Genomic DNA, 27,891 nt, shown 5'->3' with positions numbered 1-27,891 from the left:
ATAGCTACAAAAATCCCTTTCAACTCTGAGATTCTGTGAATTCCACGAACCCCACCACCACCTCCCTTTCATCCTTCAGGTTGAGGGGATCAGGCTTAAACAATTTTGGAGAGTCTAAGATGACAACTTTTCTCTTTCATGCACCAATCCTGGCTAGAAACAGAAAGGGGTGATTGCATGGCAAAGTTCTTCTTAAGAATATTCTGAGCCTGAAACCAAAGTGTCACTAATCTCAAAGGAATCTGATTTCTCAAATTGTAGATTCAAAAAGATATTGGAGTTTTTTCTATATGCAAGAGTTTGGGCCATTTCTAAAAGTAACTTAATCTGTCAGTCCAATGAGGTTTGGGCTCAAGATCAGATTCGTGGTTGATCAAGAGTACCTCATTTTAAAAAGCTAACACGCTTAAATAAGATCGGAAATAGGTCAGCATTTAACTCTATCACCTGCTTTGTTTAGAAATGCTAATCCCTTTCATCATTAACTCTCCTCTTTTGTTTATTGTAGCACAGAAACACTCAACCAAATTGGAGGATTTAAATAAATCCATAAGGAATTGATGGAGAATAATATCCTGAACCCACTGAATTTTTATAACCAAAGTATGAGGAATAGATAATCAAAATCCTGAAAATCTCATTCCTCTGGGCCCTGTTCTCAGGATGCCGCCTGGAAAGGCCTTTTCTGTGTTTTGCCCTTCTAACATGATAGAGTGTGGCCTGGTTGCCCCCAGTAGAATAGAAACAGCAGAGAATGTGACCAATGTGGCCATTCCACAAACCTGTGAGTGCTACCAAAAGCTGACCGTGGGTTAAACTGCGAAGGGAATGAACTTGGCCAGGTCTTTGGTATCACTTGCCTACTATTTGATGCCCTGTTTGGCCACTGAGGGCCCCTCACTGAAGACTCTACCATGACAATAGCACTTCATACTGTCCAGCTTCCCCCTCTCAGTTTTTGGAATTTACCCTTCCTATATCATATCATTCTCTTAAGATGTCATTTTGCTCTTTGCTAACCTGATTAAAAAACAAACAAATAACAACAACAACAACAAAACCCTTATCCCAGTCTGTGTGCAAAGGAGTGATCCATGATTAATATGTTATGCTTCACAGGAAGTTTCTCAGTTCTTCCTCACTCCATCATCAGCTGGGTCATAGAATCAAAGTAGGATATAACTTGAGATTTAGAAAGAACCGTTTTGTCCAGCCCATCATTTTACAGAGGAGAGGTCTGGGGCATAGGGAGGTTAAATCACTTACTCAAGGTTCCTTAGGCTATAGGTGGCAAACTAGGATATGAACGTGGGTCCTCTGATTTCAAATGTAGCATTCTTTCCACCACATCATAAAATAGCTTACTATATGTAGAATGGATTACTGTTTTGGGGCTTAAGTTGAAACAGGCCATGTGTTATAGTAGAAAGGACACTAGATTTGGAATCAGAAAACCTGCCTCTTCTATCTGGTATGAATGCGATATGAACTTTGGTAAGCCAGACTATCTTGGTCTCAGCAATGAAACAGAGGAAATCGGACGGGATGATTTTTTCGACTCTAAATGCAATGAGCATATATCCTTTGAGGTCCCTTTTAGCAGTGACATCAAATTCAAATAGAAAAGAGAATCATTAAAACATACATAAGGATCTCTGCAGACTTAGAACTTAGAAAACCACATATTAACATTAACTATGTTTTATTACTAGAGAAGGAGATGGCAAACCACTCCAGTATCTTTGCCAAGAAAACCTCAAAAAGGGTCATGAAGTGTTGGACATAACTGAAAAATGACTAAACAACAAAATATTTTATTATGTTCTTATTTTTATTTTGTTAAATATTTCCCAGTTTTTAATCTGGTTTAGGCTGTACTCAAAAGTATTGTGGACTGCGTATATAACCCCTCTGCCCTCCAGTTCTGAGATTCTGGGATAGTTGTGGGGTTTAGGAAGGCCTTCCTGGAGCTCCTATAAGTGACTGCCTTGACTGGAACCCTTACTCCTCACAAGAGACACTGTCCTATTAGAAAGAACATCCTTGACTCTGTAAGCTGATTTGTGACAAGTGAACGTAACAGGGACACTGTTGAGTGCCATAAACTGCTACCTTAACCAGCCTTCCCTTTTGCCATCTTAATGGCATTATAAAAGACTCTAACACCAAGGAGGACTGGAGGTTCCACTCCAGTAGACTGGAAAAAGACTGTGGCTGAAATCCTGCCGTGGCAAAGGGACGGGCCATAGAATAGTAAAGATCTTTTCTATGTTTGATGTCATTATTTCTAACAAAGCACAGAGTCCCCACTGAAGAAGACCAGGCCTTGGAGTTGCTAGTCAGTGCCAATTTATCTTCTCTACTGGCATGTTGTTGTTGTTGTTGTTGTTGTTGTTGTTGTTGTTGTTTTCTTTTTTTTCCAGGGGGTTGGAGCCCCAGTCATGAACTTAGACAAAGGACCAAGTTAAAATTTTTCTTTTGTTAGCTAATGCACTTAGACATTTTCAAGAAAAAGCAATGAGAAGTGGTCATTATCCATTATCTGCATGAAATATTTTAAAGAAAGAAGTAGCTTTTGCCAAAAAAAAAAGGCAAGATTTTGAATTCAAGCCAGGCAAGGAAGAAACAAGATCACCTTCTATCTCTGTGGGACTGCTGGACTAATGATGTTATTTCAAGTGAAATTGGACTATATGTCTGAAACAGTGCAGATGGTGTCTTGGTTTTACATGAATTGTGAAGGTTATTCTGGACAATGGCCCACTGTCCCTTTTCTCGGCAAATATCAAACTTTCCAGGCTCAGAAAGAACTAGAAGAGTTCATATATGTCTATAAACAGAGCTGTATTTATACACATAGGTAGAAATTTGGCTTAAAATATTTTCTATTCTTTGGAAAACCAAAATGTCAAAATCTCTATTTGGGGAAAAATTCCAGTTTTTTTTTTAAAGTAGTTTTTGTTATATTTGTCTTTTTTCTTCTCCAAAACATTATTATCATTTTTACCTTCTTCTCTTGGTGGGATGTAGTGTCATCAATGTAGTGCCTTTCACAGTGGAGGTCAATTTGTAAAACATCTGCAGACCTTCCTCTTTCTTTGAATAAATTCTCTCTCTCTCTCTCTCTCTCTCTCTCTCTCTCTCTCTCTCTCTCTCTCTCTCTCTCTCTCTCTCTCTATCCTCCAATATTAGGCCAAAACTTCAGGTAACTGAGAAGAAAGAATTTTCCTAGGAGTCTTCTTTGTATTACTCATTTCTTCAATTTCAAAGTGTGGGTCCAACTGAGTAAAGACTCTTCAATTAAAAAGTTCTTCATTTCTTTTTGAGGGGTTGGGGGTAGGGGGCATCATCGTGATGAAAGTTCTTTAACATTTGTAGATCACTCCTGTGAAAGGGCACAAGACACAGATGATGAGCTCCTTATGCAAAGTAGTCTGAACTTAAGTAACAACCTCCAAAGAGCATAAGCACCCTGAACTTTCATGTGATGTGACTGTGACTGGCTCTGAACTCTGCCAGGAGTATCTAAGCTTTTAACTTTCAGTGAGATTTCTGCATCAATGAGAGTGCTGAAGTTCCTAATTTAAACCTTCAGCAAATTCAAATGGAAGGCATATTGGGCTAATTGAGTCAGAAAAATGGTCACTGAGAAGGCACCTAACACAATGCTTTATTTAAACATAATTGACAATCAGAAGTTTAGTTAATTCTTTTTCTGATTTGATTTTTAAAAAATAATTTTCTCAATCTCACTTAAAAGATTCATAGATTTTTAGAACTGGAGTAGCTGTCAGAAATCATCTAGCCAAACATAAGCAGCTAGGTGGATGGATAACGGCATTGGATTGGAAGTCAGTAAGACTTGAGTTCAAATCACACATTAGATACTTCCTGACTATGTGACTCTAGGTGAGTCACAACCTCTTGGGATTTTAATTTCCTCACCTGTAAATTAAGAGAGGGGTTTAATCTAATGACCCCTAAGTTCCCTTTCATATATAAATCTATGATCCTATGAACTTCCTAGAGTTACAGGAGAGAAAATGAAGGCCCCGGAAAGTGAAACAAAAGGCCCCAAGGTCAATACCAATGTCAGTACAGAACTGAATCCTGAACATAGGTCCCCTAGCTCCCAGTTCATTGCTAGTTCTGCTCTACCATACACACACACACACACACACACACACACACACACACACACACACACACGTGTGTGTGGAGGGGGTTGTATATATATACACATATATGTATACATTTGTACTTATATATGTAATACACCAATTATTGTTATTTTGATCATTTAGCTTCAAACACAATATATAGTGCAACTCATAATGATAACTAAGGAAAGAAACCTTCTTTAGATTGAGTAAGTAGTGTTTTCTACATGTATATTATTTTAAAATATATTTAATAATAAATTTAAATAAATAATAAAATATATTTGATACCTAAAAATAAATAATAAAATATTTAATAATATAGTTTATATATTATATAATATATTATGTAACATAATAAATTATTACAAATATATTTAGATATTATGATGAATAAAATACAAATTCACTTCAAAGCATTATTGAATTCAGAGTAGTTTGTGATCATCATGTATTTTCTCAATTAATAATAATAATAATAATAATAAATACTATCATGCAATGATCCATTAACTTTTTTTTACATTTAAAGTACTGTCTTTATACTTAAAATGATCCTCATTCTTTCCTAATTTCCCCCAAGTCTTACCCTCACTCCATTAATTTTTTTTACATTTAAAATGCATCTTCATACTTAAAATGATCCTCATTCTTTCCTAATTTCCCCCAAGTCTTAGTACCCTCCCTCTAAAACTACCTTGTATTTAACTATTTTGTATTTGTTAACTTTATATTTGTGCTGCATGTATTTTTAGGTGTACTGTCTCTCCTATTAGAATGTAGACTCCTTATGAGAAGGGATTGTTTTATTCTTTGTACTCATATCCACAGCACCTAGCAGAGTGCCTGGCACATAGTAGATATTGATTAGAAAAGTTAGGAAGCTCTGCTACACCATGTTCTAATTAGAGCCAGGTGTTTGGCTAAGAGAAATGAGAGATAGTTTAAGCATAGGGATGTCATAGAAGGCAGACACAAATTTTGTGGTCAGGAGGATATGTCTCTTTTTCTTTCATATATAAAATGGGACAGGTTGCTATTTCATGGGCATTTTAAGTCATATTAAATAAAGCATAAAATCCTTTTGGTCTTTGAAAAAGGAAAAGGAACAACAAAAATCTAAGATATTTGTTCTCTCAGACCCTTAATTGTAGCAACACTCACGGACAAAGAGAAATGGGCAAATTAGACAGACTGCAGTTCTGATCACTGTACCTGAGACTAGGTGATTCCTGACCCAAAACCTGTTTTGCCTTGTGGTACAATTATTTCTTTTGGTAGGGAGCTTGTGGGGAAGTGAGTTTGGGCCCAACATCTTTATAATTCCCTCATCTCTCTACTTTATTCTGCCTTTCTAAATAGCTTCTGACCACCATAGGTCTGGATGAATGATAGTCCATCTTTCTTCATGGAAACGATCCTTTTCAAAGAATCACCAAGTCTTAGAGATGAAAATGACCTTAGAAATTATCTGATCTTATCTTCTCATTTTACAGAGAAGGAAACTGAGTCCCAGAGAGATCAATGTCCAGAGATAACATAGCAAGTTGATGGCAGAGGCCAGACTTTCAGTCTGATACTTAGTGGCAAAGAAATGGGGAAAGACCAAAGCACCATGATACAACAGCTTCATAGTACACATTGCAATGTCCCTTCTATGACATTTCTCCAAGAGGAAAGATGGCATTAAGTACTTAGATTTCTTTTCTTTCTTCTTTACTGTACTTACTTAACCTGATATGCACATACAAAGATGTTATAATGAAATTAAGATGCTCTAGAGAAGAAATAAGAGATACTGTTGCTTTTGATGACCTTCAGAAAGCTCTCAGCCCATGTATATAGGCCACTTAAGGTGCTCTTGATAAGCAAGCTCCTCATTGTACCTGCCTGTTCTTTGACATCTCTTTAAAGAAAGAACACTGTTTGCTTGGCCCTGCCATTATTCATTTGTAGAGGGAACAAGCTCTTCCTGATCTGTGTGTACAAGGCCCGCTTGTGTTAATGAGTTCCATGTGCATATCAAGAAAAATATGAATATGTTAAAAAAAAAGCACAGTGAATTTAGGTTTTCCTTCTGAGGATAAAAAGATATTTGTGAGCCCAATCACTTCCTAGATTGCTTACAGTGCAACATAGGGAGGTTTGTATGTGGATTCTCTGTAAATGGATTTAGGAATAAAAGGAACCGAAATCTTAGCTCTGGAACAGCCCTCCTTGTTTGGGAAAAAAGTAGACCATGTCTCCCCTAGCCCTGCCTCCTTGTGTCCCACAAACCCACCCTAGAAGGAAGGAAACATAACTCAATTTCTTTAAATCCTTTTTTTTGCTCAGGCTAACAACATGAGGACCAATCAGTCCCCAAAACAACACACATTAATAGTTTTTGGTTTGGTTTTGTTTTTTAAGACCACAGCTACCAAAATATTAGAAGCTTGCAATAGAAAGTCTATAACTTTGTCTTATAATCTGGTCTGGATGCTGTGGGCACACAGAGAAAAATATTCTATGACTGATCAATAATGTCTTCCATATGCCTCATGAATCTTCATCAGGTTTTATAACATTATTTACAGATGATGATGTAAGGGTGAAAATTATCATGATCATAACTGAATATTACATAAAACAAGACTCCAGTCAAATTGGCTTTGTTTTGAAAAGTTGGATTTTTAGAATTGCTAATTTTATTCAAATTATCCCCCCTTTACCACCATTGTTATGACTGTCAGTATTTTTGCTGAAATATCATATTGTGAGACCAAGTCAACCACAGGAATACAATACTAACAAAAACTTGATATCTATCATCATCCCACCAGTAAATTATTTTGTACAAAATCACTTAAAATCACTGTAACTAGGATTTTAAAAAACTGTTGGGATGGTAAAGTTTATGTATATTTATTATCTATGGAACATAGAATAGAATATTTATGTTTATATATATTCTATAATATATATATATATATATCATACTCTTTGGGGTTTCAGCAGGTCAAGGCTGCCATTTTATTGTTGTGGAGAATTCCCTATGGGAAAACTTCATCTGCAAATGCAAATCAGCAACTCTACTACCACATAAAATTTTGGACACTTAAAGCTTAAGTGGTTTGCCCAAGGTACCACCAAAAAAATGTGTCAGAGGCTGGGCTTGAACCCACATCTTTCTGAATCCAAGGCTGTCTGTTTATATACAGCATATGTCTCCATATAGTCTGTGCACCATTTTTCAGCTTTTAACATAATGAAAAGTTATGGATTTACTTCATTTTAATATTTTCTCTAGCTGCTAAATCTCTGTTAGGACAAAAGTTTTAAAACAAATATTAACTATCATAAATAAATCATATCATAAATAACTATGCCTCTCACTTTCAATATCACCTTATTTAAATATTTCAAAACTAGGTCTGCTGGTGTTACGGGGTGTTTTACAATAATTTTTGATCATATTTTTTAAAAATCCTTATCTCAGTAGTTTGAGGTAGCTGGACTTAATAAGATTGAGAGTGGGTCTATATACACAGAATGCTTCCTGTGGACTCTAGCAAAATTGACTGGCATAGTCTTTATACATGTGGATGATTATCAGATACCAGTAAAAAAAAGGGGGGGGAGGGTCTTTGCCAAACAAACAGCACAAAATTGTTTTCAGAACAGTGCTCTTTTCTCTTAGAATCTTTGTATACAGTAGATACTAAATAATAATTGAATGAATAAATGAATACATTTATATGTAACTGAAGGCTGGCAAGTTCTAGAGCTGAACAAAAGTGGAGACTTCTAACCATCAACCTTTAAGACACTGGCTTTGATAGATTGATAGCAGCTATGTACCACACCAAGGTTAAAATCTGCCTGAGGTACATATCCATATGGGCAAATCATAATCAAATGAGAGAATGAAAAGGGAATCCAAAATATTCATCCTAATGATTCAAGTTGGCTCTCTAGTCTACCCCAAATCACCAAGTGATTGCTTTACTTGCCCTTTCATTCATATGATATTAAAACATCCAAAAATACAGGAGGATCATGCTTACTTAATCATTTGACTTTAAAGGTTACATATATTGTATACCTATATTGTAAAATAGGAAATTAGATTCTATGAGACCCTGAAAGAAAAACTGAATATCAGCTAGATTCCACATGTGCTGCCACAACAGGTATGGTAAGGGTGCTCTAATTAACTCTGAAATAATATTGCCATCAGAAATTCATCTGAAGATATTTTTGGCATTTAACTTCTTACTGTATATGGCAGGAAGCTTCTGAAATTTAAAAATGTCCATTTTTCTTTCTCTTTCCTCAATATTTCAACTTACAGATGGATAATGTCTTTACAACACCAAAATAACCAATAAAGAATCCAAGTGTCAAAAAAAATTCCATGAATTCAATGAAAAGAAAAAAGAGTGAAAGTTTGGAGAGTATGTGTCAAACAGCCTAGTAGATTGAGTGATATTTCCCCCTTTACAACCAGTTATTTTGGTGTCATTTAGAAATAACCCCAATCAATCAACTGCTTGTTTTGCCTATATAATGCCAAAGAACTATTTTTGATGAATGGTGAAATTGACTAGATATTATGGTGGTGTCATATAAACACTAGCATAGACATAGTTACTTGTGTGGCTTCATAGGCTGACAGGTGAATTTGCACATATAGAAACATGTATTTATGTATGTGCAGAGGAGCAACATATAACCTCCCATCCACTTGTTTTATTCTCATTCATGCTTTAATGCTTCAGAGATCCATGATTTCATCTGTATCATCCATGCTGTTGCTCCTCTATCAAAAGATCATAGGCCCATGTATGAATTAGTAAATGGTCTTCAACATATCAATCATTCATCAAGATTTTTAAAGTACCTGCTGTGTGCCAGGTACTGATCTAGTTGCTGGGGATACAGAGGGAAATTTGAAAGAAAGAAACAAACAAACAAACAAACAAACAACTCTTGTCTTCAAGGAGTTTACAGTCTATCCTTCTTACTACATAAGAAGTCTGTACAAAATAAATAGAAGGAAATTTTGGGAGGGAGAGAATTAGGAGTTGAGTGGAATTGGGAAAGAGTTTATAAAGAAGGTGGTGCCTAAACTGAATCTTGAAGGAAATAGTAGATTCTAAAAGGTGAAGGTGAAGAAGGTGGTACATTCCAGGCATGGGGACAGACAGTGCAAAGGCCTGGAGATGGAAGATGGAGTATAAGGTATAAGGAAAAGTAAGATCAGTTTGACTGGCCTGTAAAGTTCAGGAAGAGAAGTAATATGGAAAAGTAGATTGGAGCCAGGTTTCAAAGGGCCTTAAATGACAAGTAGAGAAGCTTATATTTGATCTTGGAGGTAAGAGAGAGAAATTAGAGTTTATTGAGTAGGAGAGTGATGTGGTCAAGCATTCACTTTAAGAAAATAGCTTTGACAGCTGTGCGAAGAATGGATTGAAGTGGGAAGAGATGAGGCAGAGTCTAAGTAGGACACTATTACAATAATCCAGGTGAGAAGTGATGAGGGCTTTCATGAACAAGTTGGGGTGGGGGGGGGGGGAGGGAGGTTGACTGTGTAAATGGAGAAAAAGGTACAAATACAAGAAATCAGGGATGTCAAGAGGTGGAGTGAACATTCTAGGTATGAGCATAGCCAGGGGGCAAAGGTGCAGAAATAAGAGATGAAGTGTTGTGTGAAGGACAACAAATGGGTCATTATTGTTCTACCACAGAGTATATGGAGGGAGTAAAATGTAAGATGAGTAGAAATATAAGCAGGAGTCAGGTTGTGAAGAACTTTAAATTCCAAACAAAAAAAAATTATATTTGATCCTGGAGGCAATAGGGAAACATTGAAATTTATTATGGATGGTGGTGGGGTTGAAGAATTGTGACACACTTATACTTTAGGAAAATCATTTTAAGAGATTTAGAAAGATACATTATAGTTAAGAAAGATTTGAAGCAGGGAGACCAATTAGAATAGTCCAGGTAATACATGACGGAGGCCTAAACTAGAGTGGTGGCTATGGGAATGAAGAGAAGGGGACAGATACAACATATGGTAAGGACAAACTTTGTCCACTGATTGGATATGTGGAGTGAGTTAGAGTAAAAAATCCAGAAGCATGCCAAGGCTGTGAACCTGGAAGACTGGAAAGATGGTGGTGGCCCTCACAGAAATAGGGAAGTCTAGAAGAGGAGGGGGATTGGGAATGGGGGAATAAAATGAGTTCTGTTTTGGACATGTCGAGTTTGAGATGGCCATGGAACATCTAGTTAGAAATGTCTAAGAAAAGTTAAAGGTGTAGAATTAGAATTCAGAAAAAAAAAAGACTAGGGATGGATATGTAGATTATATAAATCTGAGGATCATCTGCATAGAGATGATACGTGAACGTAGGGGAGTTAATGACCACATAAAGAGAAGAAAAAGAGTACCTAGGATAGGGCCCTGGAGTTCACCCACCATTAGGGGAATGATGAGGATGAAGATTCTATAAAGGAGACTGAGAAGGAGACTAAGAAGAAGGTAGTTAGAAGGAACATCAGGAGAGCATGTGTCACAAAAACCGGGAGAAGAGATAATTTCCAGGAGGAAAAGGTGAGTCAAATGATATAGAGAAGTCAAGAAGGATGAGAATTGAAAAAAGATTGTTAGATACATCCACTAAAATCACTGCTAACTTTGAGGAGAGCATTTTCAGTTGAATGATGAGATCAAAACCCAGATTATAGAGGGTTTAGAAAAATAGTATGAGAAGATAAGAATTAGAGGCACATAGTACATATGTGTGCATACTATTTTTTCCTTTTTTTAATTTAATTTTTTTTTGTTACATTTTAAGTTTTGAACTGTCTCCCTCTCTACCCTACACTAGAGAAGGCCAACATTTGACATAGGTGTGTGTGTATATGTAAAATCATACCACACATCCTTCTATTTATCAGTGCTTTCTATGGAGATGCATAGCATCTTCCTTCCTAAGTTCTTTGGAGTTGATTTGAATATTTATAAAACTCAGAATAACTTAGTTTTTCGCTGTTTTTCTTCGAACGGTAGTGCTGTTATTGTATACAATGTTTTCTTGGTTCTGATCATTTCATTCTTAGTTATTTCATGCAAGTCTTTCCATGTATTTCTAAAATCCACCTGCTCATCATTTCGTACAGCACAATTGTAGTCCATTACAATCATAATCCACAACTTGTTCAGCCATTCCCCAATTGAGGGACATCCCCTCAATTTCCAATTCTTTGCTACCAAAAAGAGAGCTGCTATAAATACTTTATACTTTTAAAAGAGTTTAGCAGAGAAGAGGAGAGGCACAAGATGAAAGCTAGCAAGAATGGCAGGATAAAGTAAGGGTTTTGGGGTTTTTTTTGAGAATTTAGAGAGATGTGGGTGTGCTTATATATAGGGTGGGAAAAGCCAGTAGATACGGAGAGTGTGAATCATGGTTTGAGTACTCTCTCCACTGACTAACTCATCTCCATATTCAAAGACCATAACATTTCTTCTCTTTAATAGCTGGTTTCAGTAAATTGCTATGACTGAAAATATTTACCTGGTGGCCAACCTTCTGATTGTAAGCCTCTATGCACTTAACTAGGCTTCTCCTTGAATAGTGGACTGGCCAGGTCTGCACTCAAAACCTTTCTAGCTTGGTAGAATTTGCAAGAGTTGGCACTGTGCTCTCACCCCCCACTTCATGATGAAGCGTGACATAAAAAACTGATGAATAATAACAATGCATACTTAATTCAAAGGTCTATTCCTTAATGTGTATGTGTTTCCAAAATTTCACATGTGCCCCATTATGCATCAGGAGAAAGGTCCATAGAACCTGTGCCTGGAACACATAGACAACCTCTAACAAAAGAATTTGCATTACAACAAGAACACTTGTTACAGTCAACAGTAAGCGTTTATTAAGCACATCTTATGTCCCAGGAACTTTGCTCAGAACTGGAAAAATAAATAGAAGCAAAAAGAAAGACAATCCCTGCCCTCCAGGAATTTACATTCTAAAGGAGGAAAACAACACATAAAGGGGATTCAAAAAGCAGGTGGGGAGATGCAACCTGTATAGGGATGTGGTGAAGAAATATGGAGAGTCAGGAGAGGGGCTAAGAGAGGAGGGAGAAGTGAGCGTGACTGGCCAAGGCACTTCCTCACAGTAGAGGTTCCGGAAGGAACTCACTAAGGATAGGCTGGGCCACAGGGAGAAAAGGACCTTCCAGGGTAAGAAGGCCACTGGAACACGGTGAAAAAGTCTAAAAAATTGAGTGGAGCTGAGAGAAGAGGCGACCTATTAGGTGATGTAAGTTAACTTAAAACTCACCAATACTGCTGGTGATCCCTGTCCTTCTGCTCTCTCTGTAAGGGAATTCACAGAGACTTCCGTGAAAAATACAAGGGCCCCTCTTGCCTTGTCCAACAGACAGTACATCATACATATAACAGCAATAGTAAGTTTTTAACAAATGAATTAAAAATCAGTCTTTTAAGTGTTTTTCCTACACATTTAGGATGGGGAGATATGTAGCTGAGCAGTTAGGTATAGGCTGAAAAGGACCAGGACGATTGAAAATAATTTTTTAGATTTTGAAGTAGTGCTTGCTTATTAAAATCCATAAGTTAATAATATTTATAGCATGGTCTACTTTAACCATTGCCATGTAACAACAACCAAAAAAAAATCCCTCTGACTATAACTTAACACAATGCTGTTGGTTTCTTCTGTTAGTTAAGCATTCAAATAAAGAACACACTGTACGTCAGGTTATAAAATGATTTACATGTAGTCCAATACTTGGAAACGAATCATGGTTAGAGGGAGAGGCAGATAGATATTTATTATACACCCAGGTTGCCTACATCTTGAACACCTCTGCTGTTTCTAGAAATTGCCAGTGGCAAATGAAATCACTTAAGTAGAGTGAATGATTTTAAATGTATGGTATTAAAATGTATTTTTTAAAAGAATCTTGGAATCTTTAGCCACAGTTTAAAAACAAATTCTCACTGTCATGAACTTGGCACTTTTGTCTTTTCTCATGAGGCCTTTCAGTGTGTTCTCTTATCACTCGTTTTAGATTTAAGTCTGTGCTATGAAGGGAAAAAAAAGGACTGCTCAGCACGAGTTACTCTTCTATAAAGGTTATGGTAAACATGTCAATGCCTAATTAAGCAGAAAATTTTATCTGTATTGTGGGGGAGGGGATAGCTGCCTCATACTTTTCTTCTGGAGAATCCATTTAGAAGGACAAAGTAGATTGGGAGGAAAAGATGGGCTCTAATATGCAGCTTCCAGATATCAGGAGGGAAGAAAATATTTCTCATTTCTACCTGTGTGTAAGAACTCAGGTTGGGCAGATTTCATGCTTGTGAGTGAGTACATATGCATTTCCAAAGCAGCAATTCAGGACCGTAGCCATAGTCAGCAAATCACTATGGCAGAATTCAGCTCATTTTTCATCTTTTCATCTGATTTCTTAACTTGCTAATTTTCTTTTTCGCTATTATATATGCTGAGGGTTTAACTCCAATTACTAAAAGGAAAGTATATTCACAATATGCTATCTGGCTCTGTTGGCTTATGCAGAGCTATTCTCATTTACAAATTTTTGTTTTACTTTGCCTTATTTTTATCTTCGTATCTTATCTTATTGTCTGTAAGGTAGATTTCCCACTGGTGACATAGCAGCTGTGTTTATACATACAAAATAATTTGGAAGAAAAAAGTGTGAGATTTGGATTCAGTAAATTGGTTATTTGTAAAAACAACCAATTAGTAACAGTTCATAAAAGCATAAGATTTAAAATTGTAAAGTACCTCAGAAGCCATCTAGTCCAACTGCCTTATTTTACAGATGAAGAAACTGAGTCACCCTGTGCTTAAATGACTTGTTTTGTGTCATACACGTAGTATATTTGAGCTGGAATTTGAACCCCATGTCTTATGACTCTAAATTCATGTTTCCTAAATAAAAAAGGATTTTTCCTATGTCAGACATAATGTTACTGAATTCAATAATGCCTTTAATTTTTTAATTAGTTTGTGTGCATAGAGACAAAACTAAAACAGATGGTCAGTTCAGTAAAAAAAAATCAGTCAAAACATTTACATTGTGCCATACAGAACCCCATTACTTTCCTACCTCTTCCTCACACCCACCCACCAAAACCTTCACCATCTACAAATTGATGTTTTGACTGCATTTTCCATCTTTCAGTTGTTTGTATTGTCATCATGTAGGCATAGTATTAGACCCCTAGTCCAACTGCCCCCATGCTGCCTCTCCTCCACACTAGGAATCTATGAAGTAAATCTATGTTTACTGTGCTTCCTCTTAATTCTTAAACACAGGGCCTACATACTTTACCCATTACATTGTTAACTTCCTTACCAGTAGACTTTCTGTGAGTTTGAGAATAAGCCTAAATCTAGCTATTTATTTCCTTTTCAAATCCTCACTATGAGTTACTCAGGGGTAAAGGGACAAGGAGGTAAGAAAAAATATATGGGAATTGGATGATACAATTCTTACTTTTTCCAAACATAGAACTCCAGTCTTCATCAACAATAAAACATCAGCTAGACATCACCCTCAAAAGCCAAGCAAAGAACAGAAACACCTGGGTGTGGACTACTGCATTCCACATCACTGTGGAGAGAAATTTGCTTATTAATTCCTTCTTATCCCCTCCCCCATGTTTCCATTTTGTCCATACTATTACATTTCCCCTAGCCTGTCAGAGAATTCGGACCCCTGGCAAGCATCATGCTCCCAGCAGCATTTCATATCTACAAATCAAACAGGTAATTGGCATCCTGTGATTTGTACCCACAAATCATGGTACGTTCAGAATTGCAGGCACAAAACTGAGAGGGCATTTTAAGACTCATCTGAAAATGTCTCCTTAAATCTGTTAGAGCGTAATAGGATTGTCCCCAAATATTCCATTCTTATTAAAAACCTTTTATCATTATTTTAAAATGATTGTATTCACTGAGTTTATGCAATTTCCTAGCCAGCAGTGGAATTGTCTATTCAAATGTTCCATCATAACTCTTCCCTAGCCTTCTAGGTGTTAGTCTATATTTGGAGCCCACCTTTATAGAATAAGATACATCATATTCTACAAATGGCTGATCTGCAACAAAATCCATTAACCACTAAAATATAATGTCTCTACAACCAACACTTTCATTACAGGCCCTTCACAATCTGGCCCTAGTCTTCTTTCCTGGTCTCACATTGCACTTCTCTTGTCAAGTAACATTCTCTCCCAACTGAATTACTTCTGTCTTCTGGTATCTGCAGGGTTACCCTACGAAGTAAAGGGATTTGCCCAAGATCACGTGATAAGGATAGGAAGTGGCAGGTCTGGGATTCGAACCTTGATCTTCTGCATTGAGATGGCAAGGAGACAAGGAAAATTTGTTCTGTTTGTTCCCAGCGGGCAGAGTTAGGCAGAAAATTGGAAAGATTTCAACTTAAGCTCCAAGTAAAGCAAGACTTCCTAGTCATTAGCGACGTCTCAGAATAGAATGGAATGCTCCAGGAGGTAGTGGATTCCCCTCCATCTCCCCTGCCTCACTTTCTCACTACCACCGCTGGAGGTCTTTTAAGCAACAGATGGATGACCATTTTCTAATATGTTGTAAAGAGGATTCCTGTAAGCTATGAGTTGGAGGAGATAGCTTCTGAGCTGTCTTCAGATTTTAAGATTTTATGACTCTGATATTTACCATTTACCCGCATTCTCTCTTTTGCATCTGGAATAATTCCTGCCCAAAGCTGCACTTGGGATGATGAGGTCATAGAGCTATAATTGGGGGGAAGGAGGTAGAAAATAAAAGATTGTTCGTTTCAATTAAAATTAAATTTAAAATATTCCTAAAAAATTATAGCCAGAAGAGACCTTAGAGGCCATTACAACCATCCCCTCATTTTATAAGTGAGGAAAGTGAGGCCTATAGAGGTAAAGGAACTTGAGCAGGGTGACAGAGTTAGTAAGGATCTGAGGCAGAATTTGAATCCAGGTCTTTCTGACTTTAAGTCCAGTACATCACTCTGTTATCCTACATTCTTCCATCCTTCCCCCTCTTCCTTATAAAAATCTTTCCAAACTCAACTCAAATACTACCTTTTCTATTCAGATTTCCCGAGGTGCCCTCTGCTGAAAATGATCTCTCCCCTCTTCTGAACTCCCAGAGTACTTTGTTTAAACCTCTGGTGGCAATTAATTCTTTCTACTTTATGTCACAATTATTTGTATATGGCTCATCCCTTCTACCATAGAAAGTACCTTGGGAATAGTGTCTTGGGTTTTGTTCATGGCCTTGCACCTAAGGAGATCCTCACCAAAGATGCACTCAATTGAAATCCCTTTGGAGCACCTAGAAATGGTTTATTAATATGATCCCAATGATAAAACATCAGGTTTAGAGCTTGATGGACCTTAGTGATCATCTGTTCCACTTAGGGTGGTAGAATGAAACTCTTTCAAAAGTCGATTATTAAATTATCAGTGTGAGCATTTACACCTTGGAATTCAGAAAAGATTTTATTGATTGCTTAGATTGAAGAAAGTGATGGAGAAAATGTTAATAATGCATATGAAACTAAAAAGTGTATCATGTATGTTTTTCTCTCTAAGAACCACCTGTTAAACATTTACCAGCATACCACTGAATCCACTCCACCCTGTCCCCCTCCCCCTAATTTTCAAATAAGGAATCTGAGGTCCTCGGGAGTGAAAAGATTTGCCCCAGGTGAGCAGGATAGGAAGTGGCAGGTCTGGTATTTGAACCCTGGTCTCATGATTGCAATGAAGGAACTCATAACAGTTAAGTTGGCAAGGATCAAGCTCTCATTTCTATTTCTTGCCATCATTCTTCTCCCTGGAGGCAAGATGGAGCCAACTAAATAGGAGTGGGGTTAGAGTCCTGCCTGAAAGTCATACATATGGATTTAGCAACTGTTCCATTATAAACATGTTAGAGTGATATTCCTTAAACGTGAAAATTATTAACTTGGGATTCTGGGAAGTTATAAAGAATTATGATTGCCTGCCAATAAAAAGCAGTAGACTTCACAAAAGACATCATTTGGCTTTTTCCTCTTTCCAGCGCTAACAGTTCATAAAAGTGTAGATTAAATTGGCATTCAGTTCAGGACAGGAAGCACTTAGCACGAGGCTTGAAATTGGAGTAGGGTACGTACCCTGTTATTTCACCTGTTCCTCTTCTATTTCAGGTTATGTTCAAGAGGAAGAGTTGAAGGAGGAGGACGAAATCAAAGAGGAAGAGGAAGATGATGAGGACAGCAATTCCGTAGTTCAGCTTCAGGGCAGCAATGACCCAGGCACAGATGAAGAACTAGAAGCAGGCACAGAGCCGAAAGGCGGCTTTAGCTACCAGAACTCTCCAGTAAGTCATTTATCTAATCAGGATGCCGAAAATGAATCCCTTTTAAGTGATGCCAGTGACCAGGTGGCAGACATTAAAAGCGTATGCTGTCAAGATGCCCAGGACAAGAAAGCCACTGCCCACCCCAGACTTCAGAATGAAACACACAACTGCATGGATAAGATGACCGCCGTCTATGCTAACATCCTGTCTGATTCCTATTGGACGGGTCTGGGTCTTGGCCTCAAGTTGTCAAGCAGTGAGCGGAGAAGTTGTGACACACGAAATGGAAGTAACAAAAGTGACTTTGATTGGCATCAAGATGCTTTATCCAAAAGCTTACAGCAGAATTTGCCTTCCAGGCCTGTCTCCAAACCCAATCTTTTCAGCTCTGTGCAGTTGTATCGACAGAGTAGTAAGATGTGTGGGACCGTGTTCACGGGGGCCAGCAGGTTTCGGTGTCGACAGTGTAGTGCTGCCTATGATACCTTGGTAGAGTTAACTGTGCACATGAATGAAACCGGTCACTACCAAGATGACAACCGCAAAAAGGACAAGCACAGACCGACCAGCTATTCAAAGCCCCGGAAAAGGGCTTTTCAGGACATGGACAAGGAAGATGCACAAAAAGTTCTCAAATGTATGTTTTGTGGTGACTCCTTTGATTCCCTGCAAGATTTGAGTGTTCACATGATAAAAACAAAACATTACCAAAAAGTGCCTTTGAAGGAGCCAGTGCCAACCATTTCTTCAAAAATGGTCAACCCGGCAAAGAAACGCGTTTTTGACGTCAATCGGCCCTGCTCTCCAGATTCTACCACTGGATCATTTGCAGAAACGTTTTCCTCTCAAAAGAACGCCAACCTGCAGCTGTCCTCGAACAACCGCTATGGCTATCAGAATGGAGCCAGCTACACCTGGCAGTTTGAGGCCTGCAAATCTCAGATCCTGAAATGCATGGAATGTGGGAGCTCTCATGACACCTTGCAGCAGCTCACTACTCACATGATGGTCACAGGTCACTTTTTGAAAGTCACTAGCTCCGCTTCCAAGAAAGGAAAGCAGCTGGTGCTCGATCCACTGGCAGTGGAGAAAATGCAGTCATTGTCAGAGGCCCCGGGAAATGATACTCCATCTTCTAAGCCATCCAGTAATGCAGCTTCAGAATGTGCAGCCCCTCCAATAGAGCTGAAGAAAGAGAGCAAAAAAGAAAAACCAGAGGAGACTAGCAAAGATGAGAGAGTGGTCAAGGGTGAAGAATATGAAGATGCTCTTCAAAAACCACTGGATCCTACAATAAAATACCAGTATCTTAGGGAAGAAGACTTGGAAGATGGCTCAAAGGGTGGAGGAGACATTTTAAAGTCATTAGAAAATACAGTCACCACAGCTATCAACAAAGCCCAAAATGGGGCTCCCAGTTGGAGTGCATATCCTAGTATCCATGCAGCCTACCAGCTGTCAGAGGGCACAAAATCTTCCTTGCCTATGGGCTCCCAGGTACTCCAGATTCGACCAACCATCACCAATAAGTTAAGACCAATAGCTCCAAAGTGGAAGGTAATGCCCCTTGTTTCTGTCCCCACAAACTTAGCCCAGTGCACTCAAGTGAAGAAAGAGTCAGAGGACAAAGATGAAGCACAGAAGGAGTATACAAAAGACAGCCCCATCACTGATGCATCCTCCGTGAGCCACAGTGAGGGTGAGTCTCTCCCCAAAAGTGAAATTCCTTCAGATTCGAGAAAGAATGATCCCCCTCCCCCAAAAGAGGAGGACAAAGTGAAAGAGAACAGCACTAGAGAGAAATCCCAACCTATGGAATCCACATCTTCTCTTAGTAATGGCTGTACCACCACCAACCGTGCTCCGGTACTTCCTTGTATTAACCCACTCAGTGCCCTGCAGTCTGTGTTGAATAATCACCTGGGCAAGGCCACCGAACCTCTACGTTCTCCATCTAATTCCAGTCCCAGCTCAAGCACAATTTCTATGTTTCATAAACCGAATCTCAACATCCTTGAAAAGCCAGTTTTGTCTCCAGCCCCATCCAGGCCTGGAAGTGTGTCTAGGCGCTACATGTTTGAAAACAACGATCAGCCCATTGATCTGACCAAATCTAAAAGCAAGAAGGCAGAGTCAGCACAAGCACAATCTTGTACTTCCCCACCACAGAAGCATGCTCTGTCTGACATTGCCGACATGGTCAAAGTTCTTCCCAAAGCTACCACACCAAAACCCACTACCACCTCTTCTAGGGTCCCTTCCATGAAGCTAGAGATGGAGGTCAGGCGCTTTGAAGATGTCTCTACAGAAGTCTCCACTTTGCATAAGAGGAAGGGCAGGCAATCCAACTGGAATCCTCAACATCTTCTGATCCTGCAGGCTCAGTTTGCCTCAAGCCTCTTTCAAACATCAGAAGGGAAATATCTCTTATCAGATTTGGGTCCTCAAGAACGCATGCAGATTTCCAAGTTTACTGGACTATCAATGACCACCATTAGCCACTGGCTGGCAAATGTCAAATATCAGCTTAGGAAAACTGGAGGGACAAAATTTTTGAAAAATATGGACAAAGGACATCCCATCTTCTATTGTAGTGACTGTGCATCTCAGTTTAGAACCCCCTCCACCTACATCAGTCACTTAGAGTCCCACCTAGGCTTCCAGATGAAGGACATGAACCGACTGGCAGCGGAACAGCAAACGAAGGTCGAGCAAGAGATCTCCAGGGTATCGGTTCAAAGGTCACCGGAAACTATAGCCGCGGAAGAGGACACGGACTCTAAATTCAAGTGTAAGTTGTGTTGTCGGACCTTTGCAAGCAAACATGCAGTAAAACTTCACCTAAGCAAAACGCACAGCAAGTCACCTGAACACCACTCACAGTTTGTAGCAGACGTGGATGAAGAATAGTTCTGAAGGTATGCCTTTGCTCCCAAGGTGAATTGTAAGGTCGGGATTGTAAGGAGCCTTGTAAAGAAGATGTATTTGCTTAGATGCAGCCAACATTCCCAAAGGTTCAAACAGCATGCCAGTTTGCTGGATTAGAACTTATTTCTTAAGAGAGCAAAGCATAGTAGATGGGTTACAGCCAATTCTCCATTATCCCTGTCAGAGGGGAGGTGGGGGCAGGGAGGGGAACCAAATAAACGTAGATACACAAAATTCACAGATTATCCTCAAACCTCATTTTAGCCAATAGTTTCAACCTCCTCTTCCACCAGCCTTTTTTTTTTTTTCCTAGAGCTGCTTTCAAGGGGACGTATTGGCATTTCACCACCCAGCCCTCTGCTGGAAGTTCTAACAAGTGCTTGAAATAGCCAAAAGATGGGCAGCAGGAGGGAGATGGAGGAGAAACTAGGGGCAGACACAAGATACAGACTGGTTATCAGCTCCTGAATAACCAGAGGCTGACTTTTTCATTGTTACTTGTATTTAAACACTTTTTATTGTTGTTGTTCTACTTTTAACAGTAGTTATGCTGCCCACTTTTGAGGGTGGGGGTGGGGGAGCAGGCACACCTTTTCTCACCCTTTTAAGAAGAGGTGTTTGTATCTGCGACATAAGCGGGTTATAAAGTTCTTCTCTGCAGTCTATCCAGCTGAAAAGAGAGGAGGCCTATTTTCCTCTATCACTCTTCATCTTTCTATGGAATTATCTCATTGTTCCCCTGTATCAAAGGTAGCATCAATGCATGCACATGGAATTTTACTCTCAATAAATAGTTTAATGACTTTCAACCCACCCATTGCCAATGTGCTCAAGGGTGACCAGCTTCAATCCTAATCCTGTCTTCCTTTGTTCCTAAATGTACCATATATGTTCAGTGCTTCACATTGTCACCGGACCTCAGGCCACCTACTCCACCTCATAGGACAAAGGTTACATTTGGATGCATAGCCGATCCATTCGTTTTTGCCATCTTTGTATTGCTCTCTAGGAAGTGACTCATCCTAGGTCACTCAGATTTGACCGTTTGACCATGGTTATAAACAGGGCCTAGCCTTGGGGAAATGATACAGTGGTCATAGAAGCCCATCTCTCTTTAAATGCTCTTGGCTTAAGTTCCGTGAGTCCTTCTGGTGACCATTAGCTGACTGGGCTTCCCCATTCTACCACTTCACCTGGTCTTGCCCTCACAGGATGCTGACCTCTGCATCCCTCATTAAAATTCACTCATCTTGCATCCAACTCCTTCTGGATCAGACAGATTTCCTACTGCTGATGGATTCTCTAATTTAGTAAATGATTACAATGGTTTGAAGAAGGAAATAATATTGGCATATATGAAAAATAAATAAAACCAATCTTAAGCCAGACTCAGGTTTTATTTAGGCCAATTTTGGGGACAAAGTAAGGCCTAAATTCAAACCAACATAACAGATCATAATAAACTGTTCTTGGCTTATTATGGTTACCACTCCCAAAGAGCATTTTACATTTTAAATAGGCCTTCAGCACCTTAATGCATGGGATTGCAAAACATGAGAATTTAAGAGACCATGGCCAAACCAATAAGGGAGATATTTTGCCAGGGTAGGGAGCCTTTTGTAACCAGTCACATTCCACCATACAGGTAGCATCCTCTGCTACTGATAAAGCCAACCCTGTTTATAACTATGGCACATGGCAGTGGCCAAAATGAACAGATTGACCATTGTGAAGATGCGTCACTCAGGACTCTGCACACAGTGGGGGGCGGGGGGTGGGGTCTTCAAGCTTTTGGTCAGAAAAAAAAAATCCCACTGCTCTACCTGCTCCTTTGACCCAAATGAATCCTGTTGTTCTTTTGTTTGCATGTTTTTACCATGTTAATTAAAAATGAATATTGCCAGACTCCTGCCCGTCTTTCCAAGCTTCATTTGTATCGATTTTTACTAGAGTTGAAAGATAAGCCTAAGATGCCTACTTGGGAGGTTGGGAGCTCAGTCCTGTCTGTTCGATTCGTAACAGGTGAAGGCCTCCATAACTCAGCGTTCAGCTGTTTTCTTGCCTTAAAAAGCAAGAACACAGAGAGATGCTTCAAATTCCATAGCAGGGAATGCAACACAGACAGAAGAACAAATAGATAGTGGGTATTCGTTATATAATCAGGACCAATTTTCCACCTGTTTGGTTTGTAGACATTTTTAAAAGTCAATATCACTGCCAAAATTTTGCAATATACAAATAGTTAGAGGTTTAAAAAAACAATTGCCGTCCAGAGAAGACATTTAAAGCATTAGAAGGCTGCCGTGTTTATTCTAGAAACATGAAGGTAAACCAATAATTTGGAAACCCACACACAAGTAGTTTCTGTTAAATACATAAATTGTTATTATTATTAGGGCATTTCCGTGGCTTTTTCTTGATGAATATTTCACATTTAGAGCTTAAAGGTACCCTATTAGTCTTATCTTCATAATAAAACTAACTCCCCACCCCCATCCCCATATCAATGTTGTTGCCAAGATTCTGGGAAAGGATTGAAGTGAATCAGATTTGTATATCTAAATCAGGGATTTAAAAAAAAAAAAAAAGGGAGCAGGAGTGGGGAGCTGAGGGGGAGGAGACCTATCCATAAACAAGAATAAGATCCACATTAGCTAATTTCCTGCTTATACTTGGAAATAAGGAGTGTTTCTGATATTCTGGCCAGTCGTGTAACAAAATGCCTGAATCTCTGAGATTGTCACGGATCTGAGTATGCAGGCCATATCTTACCTGCTACAAAGCAGTGTACATTTTAAAGAGCAGTGACAGAGTGATAGCCTTGTTATCTGGAGCTATAATTTTGGTTGGTATGTGTGAAAGCACAAATTGTACAAAATGATGGGCCATTTGGGAAGGTATTCTCTAGATTTTATTAAAAATGTTTGAGTTTTAGCATGCCTAATTTTGGGTAGGACATATTTTGACTCACATGATCCCCCCTTTTCTGGGTTCATTCCTAGTCTCTACAATTAAAGTATAACACACACACGTTAGAGAACAGTGTTCAAAGCAATTTTATCTTAAGAATAGGATAGGGAATTATCACAACCCCGCAACATAGAACTGGCTCTAAGGGATTGGGCTATTCATTATATAAATGCACACAAGGACACCCCATCTGAAAGTTTGTGTGAGGCCTAAGCAAATTAGAATGTCTGCCCTGTTTCTTAAGATGTATCTTTTGGTAGATGGTTCCAAAATGGAATGTTGAGGATGGAAATAAGGGCCTGGGTAACAGTGGGAGATAAGTTCATCACGCCATGGGCTATTCCTGGAATGAAACTCCATTCCAGGAGGTGGGCCACTGTTGATATGGCCCCACCCTGGAAAGCGTCATTGTATGAATGACAGTTGCCTCCAGGGAAAGGACAGCCATGCTTGCAGCACTTGGAATACTTTCACAGTGTCAGTGTGTTTTTGATGGGTCAAGGCAAAGCCTCTTGGGAAAAGATATGAGTTATAGAGTGGAAGACTTTAATCCACTGGTCAAAATACAAACATATGATCCTGACAATGCACTGATGCTGAAACTGACCTACTGTAGGGTTTCCCAAAAGCTATTCTCTGGAGCCCTGCTGTTCTACGCAATGAGCCTGGGAGAGGGCAATCATTGAGGCAATTTTGATGCTCATAATAATTAACCTTAAAATATGAAATAGTTTAATACTTCCAGGATCTATGATGTCATCAACATGAGTAGACCCTCCACCAAAAGAGATTTCAAACTCCTTTATGCCTTGATAGAAATGTCCTCATCTAGAATTAATATATGAATCAGAAACCAGATCAAATGATAGGTGGCATTCCAGACTGAAAGAACTAAACTAATATGTCATCTTTCGAATACATGGATTTTAGCTGAGTGATCTGGTCTAAATCTTCTTAACTGCAATAGGTTTTTATCTCTGTTGTACCTTCTCCCTTTCTTCCCTCATTCAGGCTTCTGAAGTCTGTAATTTGGGACTTGAATATAGAGTAACATTATTTTTCCTTTACTGCGATCTGCCATCAGGATCATCTTTTCATTTAACCAGATGCATTTTTTTTCCTTGCGCTAAATTGAAAATCTATGAACGGCAGGGAGTGCAATGTTTTAATTAGCTCATATTTTTTATATGGATTTATGTCTTTAAAATACATTTGTGTAATTCTTCAGCTAAATTAAAAACGTCTTTCCACAGAGGAGGAGGCAAGAGGAGGAGATTTTTAAAAAGAAGAATAAAATTGCGTGTTACCTACCATAGGTAGCTCTGACTGCAGATGGTGACCATGATATCGAACGGAGGGGCCCAAAACAACTGCAGATGGTTCATTGTTGAGCTTCTCCATGATCTGATTTTAAACTTTCCTTCCATTTCCAGAAGTCATTATCTGTGGAGGAGCCACTGGGAGAGCTTGGGAAGAGAGTTTTGTTTTGTTTTCTTTCGGTTTTTTTTTCTCCCTAGCTCCTAATAACTAAATGGGCAGTTACCTGCTACGAGCTCATTTTTAAAGCAAAGAGACTGCAAAACAATCCCCCCCAAAAGCCATCCACAAAAAAAAAAAAGTCATAATGATAAACAGTTTTTCCCTGCGTTTCCTCCTTTGTCTTTTTTTTTTCTCCCACCATCAAGTTTAAAGCTTCCACGGTGCTTTTTTTTTTTTTTCTACTTTATAGGAGACAAGTGACATTCTGTGGTAAATGGAAGAAAGAGCAGAGCAGAGCTGAAAACCTCTAATGCATTGACACTAACTTGCCCTCTATTGTTGAAAATGAGCAGGCAATCATGATTGTTCATCAAATGGCTCCTAATGCAGTTAAAGCATTCAGCTATAATTTCTCCTTGCATTTATAATTACTGTCATAGACTGCACACCTCAGTGAGCAGATTAAAGCTATAAACTATTTAGCCGTAGCTTTAAGATGAAGAAGTTGATTTCTCTGGCAGCCTCTATTTGTTAGGGAGCTTGACACTTCACATAAAAATGACTCAACTTGATGAAGAACAATGCAGTTTTAGCAATGCAGTGATTTTAAATCAGTCATTACACCACGCCCTGGAAGAATTGCAAAGCAGTTGGTTAAATGATATATAGGATGCAGAGATGGCTGGCTGCGTTAAGTGTACCAAAAATAGAAGGGGATTTGGTGTGCGGCTCCTTCCCCGGCTCTCCTCTGAAATAGCAAGAGTTTGTTGAAATATCAGTGCATGTCATGTTCTCCTATTAAATCCAGTGTAAATGTTACATGAGGCTAACCCGGCAGGGGGAAGAGAATGCCTGGAGCCTAAGGCGGATGTCACAGTTTGGGGTTTGAGAGAACTTTTTGGCTGTCGTTCAGTGTGCACACCTCGGTGAGCCCAAGAAGCTAACAATACTCGCTTTTTTTTTCCTTCCTAGAGGATGAGCTATATTTAGGCACTGTGGGCATCTCAATTGGGACAACTCCATGCATGTTAGCTGTGACTCTTTCTTTAAAAAAAAAAATCTCTTTTTCCAGCTTGGAGTCTTTTAAAAAAAAAAAAAGTTGGAACCCTGCAGCCCATTTTGTTCCAAAAGAAATTGAGGGTGGCATTTGATTATTTGTCACAAAGGTCAGCAGATTTAAGAGAAAAATTAATGTCCACTAAGACTAGCTCCGTTTTTCTTTTTATGGGCATCAAGACACTTGACACACCAAGTGATTCATGTCGGTGCTTAATATGTGCTTTGGAACTATTCTCTGAAATGGTATAAAGATCATCAAGGCACATGGCTCTGTGCAACACAACTCTGACATATAGAATGTTCCAGAAGAAACTCACTGCACACTTAACATGTATTTTTGCATATCATATATTGAAATAAAGTCAATATGGGTTCATAGATTTAAAGCCGCAAAGTATCTTGGAGGTCACTTAATCCAACTTCTTCATTTTACAGATTAAAAAACAGAGGCCTAAAGAGGTCAAGTGACTTGTCAAAGGTCACTTGGGTTAATAAATGACAGATTCAGGATTTGAATTCAGCTTCCTCTTACTTCCTGTATTCTCCAAAGCTTCCCATAAAATATCCTTCCTTGTTTAAAAATGCATAAAGACTTTGGGTGTTATTACTATCATGCAAGGTAGAATATGCATGGGTCACTTCCTACAACCCCAAAGTCTAAACTGGCAATGAGTAAATTTCAGTGTTAAGAGCTGCTATCCTTTTGTACATATAAATCCTAAAGAGTTAACTTACCCTTGTTCCAGTAGGCATAGGAATGTGACATTACCAAGACCTCATAGATGATTGCTAGTACTCATGCTATCCTGTAAATTGTCCGTAAGTGCCACATCAACTGAATAGACCATTTTGACCGAATTGACCAGTATTTATTCTGTTGTCATAGAATCATAGAATGTTAGAGTTGGAAGTGAATTTAGAACAGAATGTTATGACTCTAGGGGACCTTAGAGCATAGACTATAGAATATTGGAATTGAAAGAGGCTTTAAAGCATAAAATATGGAATGTTAAACCAGAAAGGGCATCAGAAGACAACACAAAATGTTAGAAATGGAAGGGACCTGAAAGACCATTTAGTCTGTACCCTCTCATTTTACAGAACAGGAAACTGAGGTTCAGAAAGGGAATGTGATTTGCACATAGTCATATACTGGTAGATTCAAGACTAGAATGTGTTATCTCCTAACCTAGTAAGCACAACCAGAGAGAGTACAGAACTTTCCAAGTAGACATCTGAATTTCTTTTATATATATATATGGAAGCCCTTTCAGTTCTGTTTGTAAGAACACAGAATCCCCCAGAGGGGCAGATGTGATTAAATCAGGTGGGTCTGTACAGCATAGAGGTATAACACATTATACACTTCTATTCCCTTTCTTCTTCACCTACAAGCTGAATAAGAGTGCCTCGGTCCCTGGCCCATCTCGGTGGACTTGTCTTTGGTTTGTGCCATATAGTAGGCACCATTGCAGTAGCAGCCACCTCTCCTGCTCCCTCAGAGACACTGAGCTGCTTCTCAAGGAATGCACTTCATTATTTCTGTGAATTGGTGAATTTTCTGCTGCTCCTGCTTTGGGAAAAGAAGCAGGCCTGGCTCACCTGGTGATTTGTGTTCATTTTCTGCTGTCATATTTGTTGTTTGAGAGAATTTGAGCTTCTCTATATAAAAAAAGAATTTAATTTCATCCTTGCTTATTTAGAAAGCCCCACACGTCAGTCAGAGAGCTGAGAATCCTGCATCCAGTCAGAATTGTAAAGTGAGCAGAGGGGTGGAGAATGCATTTGTACAGTACTATATATTTGTCAAAGTACTTTCATATCCATTAACCCCTTTGCTCCTAGCATCCAGCTTTCCTGACTCAATCCCTTTC

The 27,891-nt window shown here is 38.8% G+C and overlaps 1 protein-coding gene across 1 annotated transcript in view; it reads left to right on the top strand.

Moving 5' to 3' along the window:
• The window catches only part of TSHZ2 (teashirt zinc finger homeobox 2), a 275,010-nt gene extending 252,604 nt beyond the window's left edge, over positions 1–22,406 (top strand). Inside the window, exon 2 of the mRNA XM_027852560.1 lies at positions 17,427–22,406. Within this exon, the coding sequence (XP_027708361.1) occupies positions 17,427–20,491 (3,065 nt within the window). The 3' untranslated portion in view covers positions 20,492–22,406. The remainder of the gene's footprint in view (positions 1–17,426) is intronic.
• Positions 22,407–27,891: the final 5,485 nt, after the last annotated feature.

Source organism: Vombatus ursinus, unplaced genomic scaffold (assembly GCF_900497805.2).
Source record: "Vombatus ursinus unplaced genomic scaffold, bare-nosed wombat genome assembly UNPS02000580.1, whole genome shotgun sequence".
Taxonomy (NCBI): Eukaryota; Metazoa; Chordata; class Mammalia; order Diprotodontia; family Vombatidae; genus Vombatus; species Vombatus ursinus.
Note: the sequence above shows the minus strand (reverse complement) of the source record. Positions and strands in the feature narration are given on the sequence as shown.